Source organism: Sparus aurata, chromosome 23 (assembly GCF_900880675.1).
Source record: "Sparus aurata chromosome 23, fSpaAur1.1, whole genome shotgun sequence".
Classification (NCBI taxonomy): domain Eukaryota; kingdom Metazoa; phylum Chordata; class Actinopteri; order Spariformes; family Sparidae; genus Sparus; species Sparus aurata.
Window position 1 is genome coordinate 11,969,353 of NC_044209.1, and position 15,130 is coordinate 11,984,482.

Here is a 15,130-nt window from a genome sequence, read left to right on the forward strand (position 1 = left end):
CATCTTTTCCATGTTAATCGTGATATTCGGTATGTCATTATACGTGTAAACAAAAAAGGCTCCAGTGTTAATGAGTGCCATAAAAGTGTACACATCCATTAATGAGACACCACCGGTTTCAGGGGCGGGATAATCACGAAACAAACCTGTAAACGTAACAATATGTTCATAAAGTCTATTTTTCTGGTCACAATTGACAGCATGCAACATATTTCGGCACGCCCACTCGCGGCTGCTGCATGTTTATTTTGCAGACTGCGCTTGTTTCGCCGTCACAATGGGGCTGAATAGGCGGCGCCTGTAGCCAACTGAGGCGACTCCGCCCAGACAAGCCAGCCTAGTAAGCATATCTAACGCACCTGTATTACCGTAGTTTGGCACGCGCATTTACGCTCTGTGCTCAGACCAAATCCGCGCTCGCGCACCAAATCCATTTATTCGTCAGTAGTAGAGAGGGCCCTGATCGAGTCGCTCTGCTCCGTCAATCAGACAATCCGCTCGGTTAAATCCTCGGGTAAACGTTACACGGTGCTGAGAGCGGCGGCGGTCCCTCGGTGAAACACACTGACAGAGCAGGAGCGGTTTGGAGAGGAAGAATGGCGGATTCGAGCAGCACCGCAGCGGTCGGGGCCGCAGGCACCGACGGCGCTGCTGCTGCCGGGGCGGCTGGCACGGTTGCGCATGATGGAGCGCCCGCAGCGGGACCCAAACTCGGGTGCGAGTCCGTGAAGGGCCAAATGTTCGACGTGGGCCCCCGCTACACGAACCTGTCTTACATCGGGGAGGGGGCATACGGGATGGTTTGGTGAGTTGTGCTTGTCGTCGCTGTCGGGCCATCGTAGTAGTGTCTAAATCAAAAGTGCTAGCTAACATAAGCTGTTTGTTAGCGAATACTGTTAGCCAGCTAACCTGAGCGGCTGTATTCAACAAGCGTTGTCCAGAAAATGTAAGTGCTGTCACGATGTATGTATTTAAAACAGCTGCCTGACATTTAGATATGATTTTAATCTCAATGCAGCCCATGTTGTGTTTAAGCAGGTTAGCTGACTAGCTACAGGCGTGGCTATGAGCTTTACAGGAAACAAGATTGGGAGTGATTGCGCAGGACGTAGATTGTTCTCACCGATGAGAAATCCTTTGCAGACTGCATTTGACCGCATAATTTTAGTTGGTTACCACTTTGGTCGTTTTACACGTCCGGCATCATTCTCTCCACCACATTCATCTCTAACGTTACTTCAACTGCTTAACATTGAGCCTGCAGCAAAGCTGCTGCAGAGGATCTGAGTGGGATTCGTCAATTGTGGCGAGGCCTTTCCGCGTGTTATCGCTTTATGTGATCTACAGCTTTGTGTGGACGTGTGAAGCAACCCTGTTGCACTTGACATCAATGCCTAGTCATTGCTATCTGAGGCTAAACTGTGAACACGATCAGATGTGACAGCGCTTCGTGTCAGTGCAGAGAGGATGGCAGCATGAGAGCTGGGCCCACACATCCATTTGAACAGGACCAACACAAGTGGGACAGCACACTGTTATTTTGTTTGTGTCATCACGGTCACGTGATCTCACTGTTGCAGCATTTGGTGTTTGTAAACATTGTCAACACCCACTGGTTGGCACAATGAACGAAGGCTAATTACAGTTTAATCATGATAGTTACAGCAGCTCATCTGGTTGTGCAGACGTTTTGTAGCAAATGTGATTTTTAACCTATCCGAGCATCCTCTGCTGTGTGTTCATCTACATGTGAACCTTCTTTAACCACTCAAGAAGGTTCACATGTTGCGAACAGGCCCAGTTTATTAAGTGTGTTGTGCAATAAGAGAACGCGCTCCCACCAATAGGAAACATGTGATGTAACTGTTGTTCCTGTTCATGGTGACTGCAAATAAAATCAGTCGTGGACAGTTTTTGGGGGGTGGTAAGGGTTTGATTGTTTTTCATAGATTGCACCCCAAACACTACATGCAAGCACCCCAAAAACACACCATTCACGGCTGCTCTCAACACTGCCTGTTCTCCATCTACTCTACACCTACACAACACTGACACTGCACCTACACTCAGGCCTACACCTACAGTACTTCACCACATAACACTGCAAAAACAAAAGTGTCACATGTGCATCTTGGCAGTCTGCAACGCCCTTTGTGGAGCTTAGTTTTAGCCCTTTTTCCGATACCGTGTGTGTGTGTGTGTGTGTGTGTGTGTGTGTGTGTGTGTGTGTGTGTGTGTGTGTGTGTGTGGTATGTAACATGAGACCTGTTTTGTGCTTCTTTCCTCATCTACGATGCAGCTCTGCTATGGACAACGTGACAACCCAGCGCGTAGCCATCAAGAAAATCAGCCCGTTTGAGCACCAGACGTACTGCCAGCGCACGCTGAGAGAAATCAAGATCCTGCTGCGTTTCCACCATGAGAATATCATCGGCATCAACGACATTCTCAGGGCACGGCACATTGACAACATGAGGGATGTGTATCCTTTAATGCTTCATAGGAACGGTCTCACTTATTCCCCATTCTTGGATTGAATCAAGCTATTATGTTAACAGTTTTTCAAATCAGTTCTTCTGATCCAAAAAATTGGTTTTCTTTTCAAATCCTGTTAAATCCTTTTTAGAGAAAAACACTTAAATAGAAGCAGGTTTAATTTTTTAAAGGTGTTAATTTAAACATCTGGTCATGATGCATTCAATAACCTGTAACAAAACTGCAGTGACTGTTTAAGTGTATTTTTTTCTCTTTATTGCTTTGTGTCTGTGTGTTAGCTGTGTGGCTTTGAGAATTCTGCAATGAGTGCACCTGACTTAAAAGTTATTGAGGCAATGTGTCCGTGTGGTGAGGCTAAACCAAACAAATAAACAAGGAGTTATTAATCCCGCTGTCAGTCACTGTACTTTTGCCACAGAGCTTTAAGATCGGTGTGATCAAACGTTCAGTGGAACTGTAATTATTAAGAAGAAGAACCTGGAAACAGTTGTGTTCCTTTTGATGTTCATTGCTGCCCAAGCTCAATTAAAAGGCTGAACACGAAATAAGAATAAGAGATTTTGCCATTTGCTTACTAGACGTTGAATTGAAATTCATGATAAAGACATTAAAGTAATATAGATATGTTTTTATCTTCTGGAGATCAGAATGTAAGAACTCCTGGATGCAGGACGATCAGTTGAGTATTTTGACTGGTTTGAGTGGACAACATGGCTGCTCATTAATCAGGTCAGACCTCTCAGACAGTAGCGACCATTTGTACAGCAGCTAGCAGTGGACAGTACTGTAGCCACGGCCGGTCAGTGAGTTGCTGCTTTCTCTGTGAAAAGCTGCTTTGTCCACTGAAAGACAGAAAGGAAATGTGTGATGTCCTTGTCTTTTACCTTTTTTTCTGGTTTGATCTCTTCAGTTGCTCCACTTTGTTGTTTTGTGTTGCTGCTGACTTGTGCTGAATTCTGATTCAGTCGGATGAAACCAAATGGGGGATGCCAGCACCAGTAAGCAGTTCATGCGTAGTTTCATCCTGGAGTGTGTTGCCTGAAAAATCTCAATGTGTGCACTCTGATGGCTTGATTCCACCTGACAAAGCTGTCTCGCATTCTGACTGCAACTTAGCGGTTGGAGCTGTTCGCGGCCACTGATTGCACCAGAGGCTTCTCAGAGGCGATTCTCCATGTTCATCTCCGCTGAAAAAAATGTGGCTTATCTATTTTTGACGGAAGGGCGTCAAGTTGCACAGATTGAGTCGGCAGGAAGAAGGACACATGAACGGCAGAGAGCATCTTGTCAGTTTTCAAAATAAAACATCCCCTGCAGACTCCTGATCTAATACTACATCATAACCAGTGGCACCAGGACAGGAGTCATCCAGAATTGTTTCACCACTAACAATGAGAGGCTCATCTTAGAAGTGGAAAAACACAAGATCTTATGAAACCTTAGGGGCAAAACACTTGGCTGAAATGTTGAAGCCAGTGAGTGGATGGAACAAAAGTGCGTTGCAGACATGACGTTATTGAGCCACACCTGATGGAACAGAAGGGTTGGCAGTGCAGCTAGGAGGCGCTATAGGATGGAAAAGTAGAGAAAGCTGACCCCGCCCATTTGGTTTCACTTCCACTCAAGCAACAATGGCTGACCAGTTAGTCAGAGTTCTTTATCGCCTCTTTATTTAGACAGGAACACATTAATAAAACATGCATACTGTGGCGATGGAAACACTCTGATTAGCTCTTAAGGACTGATGTTCGTTTATTAGTTTGTTCCATCAGAAAGCACACTGCGTATGCTCACCGGGCTTGCACGTTTATTATTGTCATAGTATTGTCATTCTCATTGGTGTACTTGTGTTGACCGTGTTTGGGGCCTCAAAGTGTACGGTCATTACAGCAGCTCTTTGAGGTCAATGCTAATGCTGACGTTTAGTAAGTATAATGCACATTACTTTGTTCACCATCTTATTTTAAAATGTAAGCATGGTAACAAAGCTGAGGTTGATGGGATTGTTATTAGTTATGCAGGTATTTGGTCATACACAAGTATTGGGCACCGCAGTTGGTAGCATGCACCCCATGTACAGAGGTTGTGTCCCAGCTGCAGAAGCACAGGGTTTGAATCCGCAACCCTGTGTGCTTGTACTGAATGTCCTCCGCTCTCAAAATATAAAGTTTGGTTCAACTACTCCTGGTTTGATTTTACGTGTAAGGGGTTGCTGTTGTTGTCCTCCTTGACCCGTGCATCCATCCAGCTACATTGTGCAGACTCTGATGGAGACAGACCTGTACAAGCTGCTGAAGAGCCAGAAGCTGAGCAACGACCACGTTTGCTACTTCCTCTACCAGATCCTGCGAGGCCTCAAGTACATTCACTCAGCCAACGTGTTGCACCGTGACCTCAAGCCCTCCAACCTGCTCATCAATACCACCTGCGACCTCAAGGTCAGCTCACACACACACACACACACACACACACACACACACCATCAACACTGATGACAACTAGGCTGCTAAATCTAGTTTGTCTGCACTTATTACCCCAAACAGGAAAAAAATCTTATCGCTATTTTACTGATTGGTTTGTTTCACATGCACTGATCAACATTTTTCAGCATTTTCTCACATTTTATACAGCAAACAAGTAATCGATTAATACAGAAAACTGATTGTCAATTAAAATAGCTATTAGTTGAAGGCCTACTGAAAGTATTTCCCTGAGATTCATAGTAATGTGGTAACTGGTTAATTTATGAGGGACAAAAGCTTAAACGGCATATGATCTTATTCTCACATGCTGCATTCAAGTCAAATGATGATTTTTAAGTTGGCTAAAAACATTTTTCCACAAGAATCGTCATGCTTCTTAAAGCATTGGTAATAGTAGCAAGTTGAAGAGGAATCTCAGGAATGTAGGATTCGACTGACTGATTGACCCAAGCCCTTCCTTGCATGCCGTTGACTCTGCCAAAGAGTTGTTTCTCTTTTAAATAACACATACTTTCAGTCTTAATATATGCTTCTCTTAGGCTTTTTAAGAGGTTTATAATGACACAGAAGGGCCTTGGTTACCTACTCTGGTGTCCTGTTGGCCTGTGTGCGTCTCATGTCTCGTCTAAATGAAACTGCCTTTACTATTTTTAATTTAAGTTTAATCCCCTCTAGGCTAACTGTTCTCTGTGCAGTAAACACTGAATCAAATTTGGTATTTGCAGAAACTTCGTATTAAATGACTCACAGTTTGTTTGGGACACTGTAAAATGTTCTCTGAAGGCATTTCCCTTTCCTCATTCCATTTTGCTCTCAAGTGCGTATGTTTCCTATGTGCCCCGAGATTACCTCTGTTATGATTTGTTTCGCCGTATAAAAGTGAAAGTGACTATACATGTTGGCAGAAATACTGCTGGAATGTATATAAACAGGTTTATTCATGTTGATCTAAATTGATAATATTAATTATCCAGTTAGGTCTATGTAGGTTTGAGGGAATGGGGTCTTTCTAAAGGCCTTGTCTGTAGCTGAATACAGCTGCAGGATGCTACATGTGTAAAGGGCGTGGCCCTGGCCTCTCCTTAGCTGGCAACAGCTGCCCTTTTGTGTCGTTGCTTCTTTTTCCACCTCCACAGGGCTACATTTTTATGTTTTCATGCTGAATAACTCGTAACTTGTAGCTGATCAGTGTATTTGGTCTAAGAAGAAGATGGATACCCCAATTGCAATTTAAAATTTTGTCACTGACAGGCAGCCGAGGAGTGAAGAGAATAGCTCTTAAAGTGCGACCGTAAATGTTGTAAAGACCCTAAAACTGAACTGAAATTGAACAAGTGCACATAAATTAGGTAAAAAACATAAAATATGGGAAAGGTGACTTGTACAGAATCAGGTCGCACTGAAAACAAAACGATTCCTTTCATTGGCCGATCAGTCAGCACTTACATCTACTGCTTTTTATGTTTGAGAAAATGTACCCACAGAATATGAAGCTAAAAGGAACTGCTTTACGCCCAACCAAATCATTGAGGGTTGCTGAAATGCAGGAAGCCACACATTAAAGTAAGCTGTATCCAAGTTGAGAGCAATAAGTTTAAGCATCACTGATTCATGATTTGCATTAATACAAAGGCCATTAGAACGGAGAGCATTTTCAAAAGTGAAAAAAAACATATGACATACAAAATTAGATATTCCACAACCCCCCTGTCCAAGGTTTCCTGTAAAATAAGGGTAATTTAGAAGATGTTAAAATGAACTGAAGATTTAAAAAAAAAAAAAAAAAGGCAGGAGTGAAGCGTTGGCGAAGAATAAAAGTGGGAACTGGTGGAGCTGTAGAGTCATCAAAGGTGGCTCCTCTAGCTTCCTCTCCACTCTCAAAGTCTTGTCAGTTGTTCAGTTTAAATAGTCTGAGTCTGGGGGCTTGACTTGTAAATATCAGCTGCAAGATTGATGTTCTTGACCTCTGACCCTCTGCATCATTCACAGATCTGTGACTTTGGCCTGGCGCGGATAGCTGACCCCGAGCACGACCACACAGGTTTCTTGACTGAGTATGTGGCCACGCGTTGGTACAGGGCTCCAGAAATCATGCTCAACTCAAAGGTATGTGTGTGAGGAGGTGATGTGGTTTCTGTATTTGATGAGGGCAACTTCACAGTTCGTTGTCTGAACGTACTTCATGTGTGTTGGTGTCTCAGGGCTACTCCAAGTCTATTGACATCTGGTCAGTGGGCTGCATCTTGGCTGAGATGGTGTCCAACAGGCCCATTTTTCCAGGGAAACACTACTTGGACCAACTCAACCATATACTGGGTACGACATGTAACTCTATACAATGTTATGGCTATGAAGTCAACTTTGCCAAGTTATCCTTTCAGTCACAACCAACAGTATTTTTCCCTCCAGTTATTCAGTGTTTTGAAAGCTCAACTCCCATACTTCCTGAATGCAAAATAACTAGAGTTTGTGCAGTCGTATCTGCCCTCCAGACACTGTCGAGTAGCCACATTAGAGAAAAGTCCCTCACTCTTCTCTCCGTGCAGGCGTCCTTGGCTCTCCATCTCAAGAAGATCTGAACTGCATCATCAACCTGAAGGCCAGGAACTACCTGCAGGCCCTGCCTGAAAAACCCAGGGTGCCCTGGGAGAAGCTCTATGGCAAGGCTGACTCAAAAGGTATTGCAGCATGTACTCTTTTCTAATGCTGGAAAGTAAAGGTGTATGTGAAATAAGAAAACCGTCAGACTCATTTGGAGAAGTAAATGGAGGCTGAAGCAGATTTCTGTCACCCACCTATAAACCAAAAGAATATTTCTGTATTATGTGACTTTAATGTGTGATTATCGTTTGTCAGATGCTCTGTACAAAGCTGTTCTATTTCAATTATTGAAACACAACATGGTTGTTTAGCTGTGTGGGACAGTAATCTCATACTTTATACCTCCTAACTGACATTTGAAATGTCAAATTTAACCCTAACCCTTTTTAATATTGAAAAACAAATTGAAGGAAAAATTCAGAAATAAATAAATCATTGTGGAAATAATTGAATATTTATACAAATAAACATTTTGACAATAAAATGAATGAAATGTATTTCATATCACTGACTGAACTGATTATTCTAACGCAGCTCTGGACCTGCTGGGCCGCATGCTGACCTTTAATCCCATCAAGCGCATCAGCGTGGAGGAGGCCCTGGCTCATCCTTACCTGGAGCAGTACTACGACCCCACAGATGAGGTACGCACAGACGGAGCTGCCATATAAGCTGATAGTGAAGTATTGCTGCAGCACAAGGAAACAACATACAGGATGCCAAAGCTGCAAAGAAATGATATGAAGGACTGTGTTAGTGGCAGTTTTCTCAAGGCTACAGATTTAAGTAGGAAGAACAGTGGCTTTTGAATGCTCCGTCGATCAATATTAACACTGTACTCAGAGAAATCTGTGCAGACTGGAGACTGACAACAACACGCCTCAAGGGGGCTAAGTTTCAAGATTTGCACAAATGTTGGAGGCAGAAGGGCTCATTCATTCAAAACATGTTTGTCATTGTTTTAGGATTTAATTGTGAGCCTTTCTGCTTTGTGCTGGGAATCCTCTTAGCTGTGTGAGGAATGCAATTAGTGTAAAGATTTGCTCCATTGTTCAGCTTGAGAGAAGTTTAAAGAATGTGATCGCTAATCATATCAAATCTTACGCCAGTGTAGACAGAACCCTCAGAGTGCACTGTACTATGGGTATATTTTTAACCGTAGATGTTACGTGGCTGCCAGTTTCCACTTATTTGCACTTCTACTTTCACTTTTGTTGTGTCCTGATCACGTTTAAGACATCATACTGCGCTGTTCAGAACACATAAACTTGGTCTTAAAGCCTAACTTCAGGGGTTTGAATAAAGTCTTGAAAGTTTGGAAAATGCTGTGAGGTCAGGAACTCTTGATATACATTGTTTGCTGTAGGTGTGAAGGACTTCTGTAAACTTTATCTATCGCAATTGCATTTAGAACAATTTAGATGCAATGATGAACGCTCAGTGTCTGGAAAATGTTGGTTTAGTTGCGTTTTTTTAAAGGTGCTTTACGAAGACTTTTCAATTTTGCCACTAAGACCTAGTTGTTGAGGCTATGATTTATGTTGTACTTAAAGATTTGTTCGATGTGTTTGTGTGTAGCCAGTAGCAGAGGAGCCCTTCACTTTCTCCATGGAGCTGGATGACCTTCCCAAGGAGAAGCTGAAGGAACTGATCTACGAGGAAACAGCTCGTTTCCAGGCAACCTACCAGGGCTCCTGAGACACACAGGTACTTGGCCAACACGTACACAGTCACAGAAACATGTCGTTTTCTGCTCGTAACGGTCGCAAAAAATATATTTTAGAAGTTAGTTCTTTGCTTTTCTTGGCACAAACCAGTTACTTTACTCTGTCATTGCCTAAATTTGTGGCTGAACACTTAGGAAAGTTAAAAGAACCACTTTGTTTTCAGCTTTATTATTTAACACGCATGCAGCTATAGACCGAGCTAGTTTTCTTGGTTTCAGTATCAACAGGTTTATCTGGATGACAAATTATGTCTTTGCTTGGCACATTCTTGCTTAATCAAGAATTTGGAGGGTGAGTTTTATGCAAATTGGCAAACCTGTTCAACATCAGTCAAAAATCAACCACTACTATGTATAACAAGCTGCCGTTAAAGCTGTTTAATGCCTGATATGTTTTCTGGTAAAACTGAGAGCTCTGAATAAAGTTGGTCGATTTGAGACCACTAGATGTCAGTGGAGCAAATGCATTTTATCAAACACACCCCAACCTCAACTTCAGGTTGGTGGGTGTTGCAATTAGACAAAAGCCAGATAAAGGCTGAATGTGTTATTGAGGAATGACGACGACTTACGTGAAGGTTGCTCAGGAGTAAATACAGGAGTAAAAAAGAAGTCATAAAATATTAATTCAGTCAACAGACTGGCATCGCGTCATGCTGCTATTTTTTAAATTGAAGCTAGTGATAGAAAACTGATCAAAACTGAGTTTTAGGGGGGCCGCCCAATGAATTCTAGATATCTATTTATGATACACTTGGCACTTATTTTATAATTTTTGTTTTGATTAGTTAAGAATAAAGGTTTCACTGTATTACAGCCTAAGGTGCTGGAGAAGCTTGAATAGTACCTTGAAAATGCTATAAAAGTGCTTAATTCTAAATATTGAAAAGGTGTAGGGACCCTGAATTGATTTAATAGTTGCTTTTTTCATAAAGTGCTTCTGCACGGTTGTTTGTTTAATCTAAAACCACCTATTGCTTTTTAACCGCGATCATCTCCCTCAGAACAAAGGTGAGAAGTTATTACTCTGAGGTTATGACAAACTTACAAAAGACTAACAAATGTGTTTGGCTGAAGTTATCGATATGATATGTGACTGTCATGGACATTTAGTGTCACTCATCTCAGTTCTCACCTCTGCTACATCCTCTTAGCAAACTGTGATAGAGTCACATCATATCTTACAGGAAGTAATGAAAGTTACCAAAGAGGGCCAAAGAACATCTCTTTTTTCTTTTTCTTTTGTTTTTTTTAGCCCTAAAGAGTGATAAAGCCACGTCGAGGCTTGGAACAAGAAGACCCCAAACGACATGCTAAAACAAAAAGAAAAATGCATCTTCAAGCAACCAACAAAAAGAGAAAAACAAGAAATATGAACATTTAACTGCTTATCTTTCCATTTCTACTGCAAGAGAGCTAAGTTTGACTTTGATTTCTGTGGTTGGGTGGTAGGGTCTGGCGTACTCATACTGTTTCAGTTTTGTCCATGTTGGACTCAGCCCCCCTCTCACCTCATGTTTGTTTACCCTGTTTGAACATCATGCCTCATCCTGTCCCATCTGAAGTGACTCTCCTCTCCTTTCCTGTCCCGTCCTCATCCAACAATTTATTTTTCCTTCTCCTCTCCTGCACCTGTTGCCAATCTGTCTGTCTGAGCTCTCCTGTCTCTCTCTCTGTCGCTCCCTCTCATGTAAACACATACTACTGTATTAACCAACACCATAACTTCTCTTGTCTTGCTCCATGTTAATGACATTACTGGGAAAAATTGAGGGCTAAAAGATAGGGGGATGCTAATCGGCTGTGTGTATGTATATAGAAAAAGATAAAAAGCTTTGTTTTTTTCTTTTTAAGTGTGCTTGTCGCAGTTTTTGTTTGTACACTGTCGTTCAAGTGTTTTTTCGGATCAGTTCAGAGTCGTATTTGTATGTTTTGGGGTTTATATCTGCTAGTCTATTTTGTTTTTGTTTTTTCTTGAAAACTTGATTTTGAGACAAACATTCAGTGTTTTTACCGGCATGTTAGCAGGTTTATAGATTTCTTTATCGTTGCTCTTTTTTCTTTTTTCTTTCCAAAAAAAAAAAAAAACTGTGTATGATGTTCATATGAATGCATGCATTCCTGAAATTAACCAAAGTGGCAGAGAGATGTGAGAAACTTGGCTGGGGAGCGACTTCGGAATACCGTCGTGGGTTTTTGATTTCTACCTTAAACACATTTCTCGACCTATATCTCGTACCAAGGGCAGATGAAACATAACTCTCCCGTCATTTGTGGAAAGTTTGTTGTATTTAGGAGGTTGATTTCGACCAAGTGGATAGAATCAAACGTCATAAAATATATTTTTCTCTCATTTGGATTTTACAGTGCTAACTAAGCCCCATTTTCCAGAACATACACGGTGCTCTGTAAAAACATTTTTCTTTTGCCCGTATAAGCCGCATATGTGACTTGAAACATCTGAAATTAAATGATCAGGTTTTATGGTGTTCAGAGGCAAAGTACTGCCAGAATGCTGATGTGTGACGCTGGTATAACATGACTGTATCGTCCCCCAACATCCCCTTTTTCTATGAAATACAACCAACATCAAATAGCTGATCCAGTGTCAGTATAACATTCCTGTATTAAATTACATCTCTGCTACAAACACGTAGCAGCTGACTGTTGAAGGATCTCTGTCGTTCGTCAGGGAACACAAACAGTATTCTGGAAAATTGGGCCTGGTTGACATCGGCTTTTTCCACCTCACTGTGCTGTTTATGTACCGTGTTCCTGTCTTCTACCGTTTGACCCTGTATGGAGTCGAACGCGAACGCAGGCTGGGGCCTAGCTGACAGCAAGGGCCCAAATCATAAAATCAAGTCAAAGTGGCCACACTTGAATGAAAGTCTCCAGAAGAGCAAATGCACTTTCCAACAAAGCATTCTGTTATTTGGCTCATTGATGCGAGTGCTGAATGTAAATGGCCTAAAAATGTGTCTGTCACGGCAGCTTAGAGATCCTTTTACAAGAACAGCTCCTCTTTTAGGACTACTGAGAAGACTGTACCGTGTTGCTGACAAATGCTGCGTTTGAGTCATACGAAGATGGATGGTGGGGCATTTATGAAGGTCTGATGAAAATATAACGCCATGTCCATTAGAGTTTGGTCTTTGGCGGATGTTAGGCGTCTGTATTCAGACCCTTCTGCGCTCAGTTAGATACAGCAAAGATTTCCAACTTATCATGATACCTCCGATTCGACTTGAACGTGGCATAATCAACAACATAATACTGTCCGACTGATGTACAGTTATTCCTGCTCATGCATAGCCAAGCGACCATCTTCCCTTCACGGTTGTACAGTACATATCCCAGTTTTTTGCGCTCTTCTCTGCTCTCCTCTTTGCCTGTGAGCTTTCCCGTTAACATCCTGGGTGTTTATTCTTCGGTGTGATTTTTTTTTTTTTGAGTGTGTGCATGTGTGTGTTTATTATCCATGTTCCTGTCAGTCGTTTGGCGTCTGCTCCCCTCCTCTCTTTGCTCTGGATGTGACTGTACTAATCGCTGCTTGTTGGAGTCCAGCTCAGTCACCAGCTCAGCCTGCACTAACTTTTTGCCTGTTGCACTGGGACCAGTAGAGGAGCCCCCCCTCCCCTCCCCATCCCCCTCCCTCTCCCTCTGAACGGACTAACACATGCACTGGATCCTCTCTGTCTGTCTGTCAGGGCAGGACTGTGATGCTAACGGACTCGCCAGTTATCGATGTTGTTTTTCTTGGGCTCGAGCTGCGTCATAGGATGTTTTTTTTGTTTTGTTTTTTCCTTCAAAGCCATAGCCAGCAGCACTCTGGGGATCGGTGTGAGGCTTTTTGGTGCATGTGGTGATTTTCATCCTTTTTGCTTTTTTTTTTTTTTGGTTCAACCTCCCCTAACTCTCACCACGCTTTACTCAAAAGGGCTGCCTCTCCCCGCCTCCTCCTCCTCTCCCCCGCTCCCCTTTGTCTGCTTCTTCACAGTGGGACTGACTTTGCTGCCACTTCCCCTCCTCAGAAAATCATTGCCTGGATCATTGATCATGGATGGTCATACGCGCAGGAAACTGACTCCAATCATAACTCAATCAGCACGCCTGCACTTTGTCTTTCCAGCCACGCTCTCTCCCCTTTAAGGTTGATGTTTTGGTTCCCTCCCTGTCTTGCATCCTCCTTGTTCAGCTTTAAGTTTAAATGTGTGTTAAGCGTCATGAATCTGCAGTAATTTATGTCTTTGTACAAGTGTTTATGTGCTCCTCAGTAACATAAAGCCAAGACTCTTTTTGTCGTGTGTGTGTGTGCGTGTGTGTGTGTGTGCGCGTGTGAGTTTTTGTAAGTGTGTATCGTTTTCCCCACAGCTTGGGCCCTCTCCCCGCAGTAACCTGTGCTTTTTACATCTGTGAGACCAACACAAAAACAGTCAAAACAAGTCGAACAACAGTCGACATTTTGTATGTATTTCATATGTATATTTGGTCAGCAGTCAACCAGGCCCTGCTTGCTTTGTTTTTGTTTTTTTTTCTCTCCGACCTGCCACCAGGCCAAACATCTTGCAGGCTAACCATGGGAACGAACCAAGAGGACAACATTTTGCAATCCTCCTGTCACACTCACACACACACACACACACACACACACACACACACACACACACACACACACACACGCACGTCCTCTTCTCTTTCAGAGGAGTGTATCCGTGTGTTTGTGAAAAGTTGCACTTAAACACACCATACACATTCACACAGTATCGACAAGTCTAAAGGCCTGTCCGTCACGAGGCCTGTTTCCAGATATTGTTGTTTTTAAATGGCTGTTCTTATTATTGCTATTGTTGTTATATTGGTGAGTTGTTGTATTTTCTTTTTCTTTTTTTTTTTTTTTTTTTTTTTACATAAAAGGGAGTTAAAGTTGTATCATTTTTTTTTTTTTTTAATTATTAGGATGTTTTTATTTGTATTTCTTTTCTTCCTTCTTTCTCTTATGGGCGTGATCATTATTGGCAGTGTTTTCAATCTTTCTGAAACTTTTCTCTTTTTTTTTTCTTTCTTTGATTTCCCCTCCAAGATCTTATAAGGAATTATTTTAAAAGAAGATATAAGTAGATTGTCAAAGAGATATGAGTTATTGAGGGTTATAGTCTGTATATTCATGGGTATTATGAATTAAACGATTAACAAAGAAACAGAATTATATACATATAATTAAATAAAATTTCCTGATACTGTTGCAACTGCTTGTGGAGTGGTTTTTTTTTTTTTTTTTTCTTCCTTCTGGTTCTTTTCGGTCCTTGAACACTAATTGAAATACAGGGCCAGGTTTCACTTTGACTATGGCTTAGATGTAACTAATAGGCTTCAGAGAGATGCACCAAACTGTCTCGTTCTTGGCTAATTAAGTCTGCAAGTAGAGCTATGGATTCTTCTCCATCCCTAAAATAAATGGCTGCCTGTGCAACCCTAATAAATTGTTTAGCCTCACTGACCCCCACAGGCAGAGTGTGGTACATGCCCCTGCTGGTACCACCCTGAGCTATTGTAAGTAGAAGGTAGGTAGTTGGCTTGGTAGTATCTGAGCCTTTGTCTGAAGTGACTGTAAACATTTCTTCATATATAAATGACTACAGGGAGACAAAACAACTGCAAAGAAAAGGAACACAATTACAAACACAAAGACAAAAAATTACTAGAATGTGACAAAAAGAACACAGTAATGCAAATCAACTACAAAATGAGTACAAAGTCACGCAAAAGTATCATTAAATAAGGTCAGATAACTACAAAGAGACATAACGACCATGAAATGATA

General features: G+C 42.0%; 1 protein-coding gene across 2 annotated transcripts; it reads left to right on the forward strand.

Moving 5' to 3' along the window:
* Positions 1-345: 345 nt before the first annotated feature.
* mapk3 (mitogen-activated protein kinase 3) lies at positions 346-14,555 on the forward strand. Of its 2 annotated transcripts, none has more exons than XM_030407000.1 (9): positions 346-805; positions 2,300-2,482; positions 4,745-4,934; positions 6,969-7,085; positions 7,181-7,295; positions 7,526-7,657; positions 8,115-8,224; positions 9,159-9,287; positions 10,562-14,555. In XM_030407000.1, exons 1-8 carry the CDS (start codon positions 597-599, stop codon positions 9,276-9,278), a joined length of 1,176 nt encoding a protein of 391 aa, XP_030262860.1. In that variant the 5' UTR covers positions 346-596; the 3' UTR covers positions 9,279-9,287; positions 10,562-14,555. The 2 variants fall into 2 exon arrangements, with proteins under 2 accessions (XP_030262860.1, XP_030262861.1); XM_030407001.1 differs by lacking the exon at positions 346-805 and adding an exon at positions 813-946.
* The last annotated feature ends 575 nt before the right edge of the window (positions 14,556-15,130 follow it).

What these genes read in the sequence shown, in the direction of transcription:
- mapk3 (XM_030407000.1), top strand. Translation starts at nt 597, where the DNA reads ATGGCGGATTCGAGCAGCACCGCAGCGGTCGGGGCCGCAGGCACCGAC. An exon ending in ATACCACCTGCGACCTCAAG is followed by an intron (nt 4,935 to 6,968) that starts GTCAGCTCACAC and finishes CATCATTCACAG; the next exon opens with ATCTGTGACTTTGGCCTGGC. An exon ending in TGGCAAGGCTGACTCAAAAG is followed by an intron (nt 7,658 to 8,114) that starts GTATTGCAGCAT and finishes ATTCTAACGCAG; the next exon opens with CTCTGGACCTGCTGGGCCGC.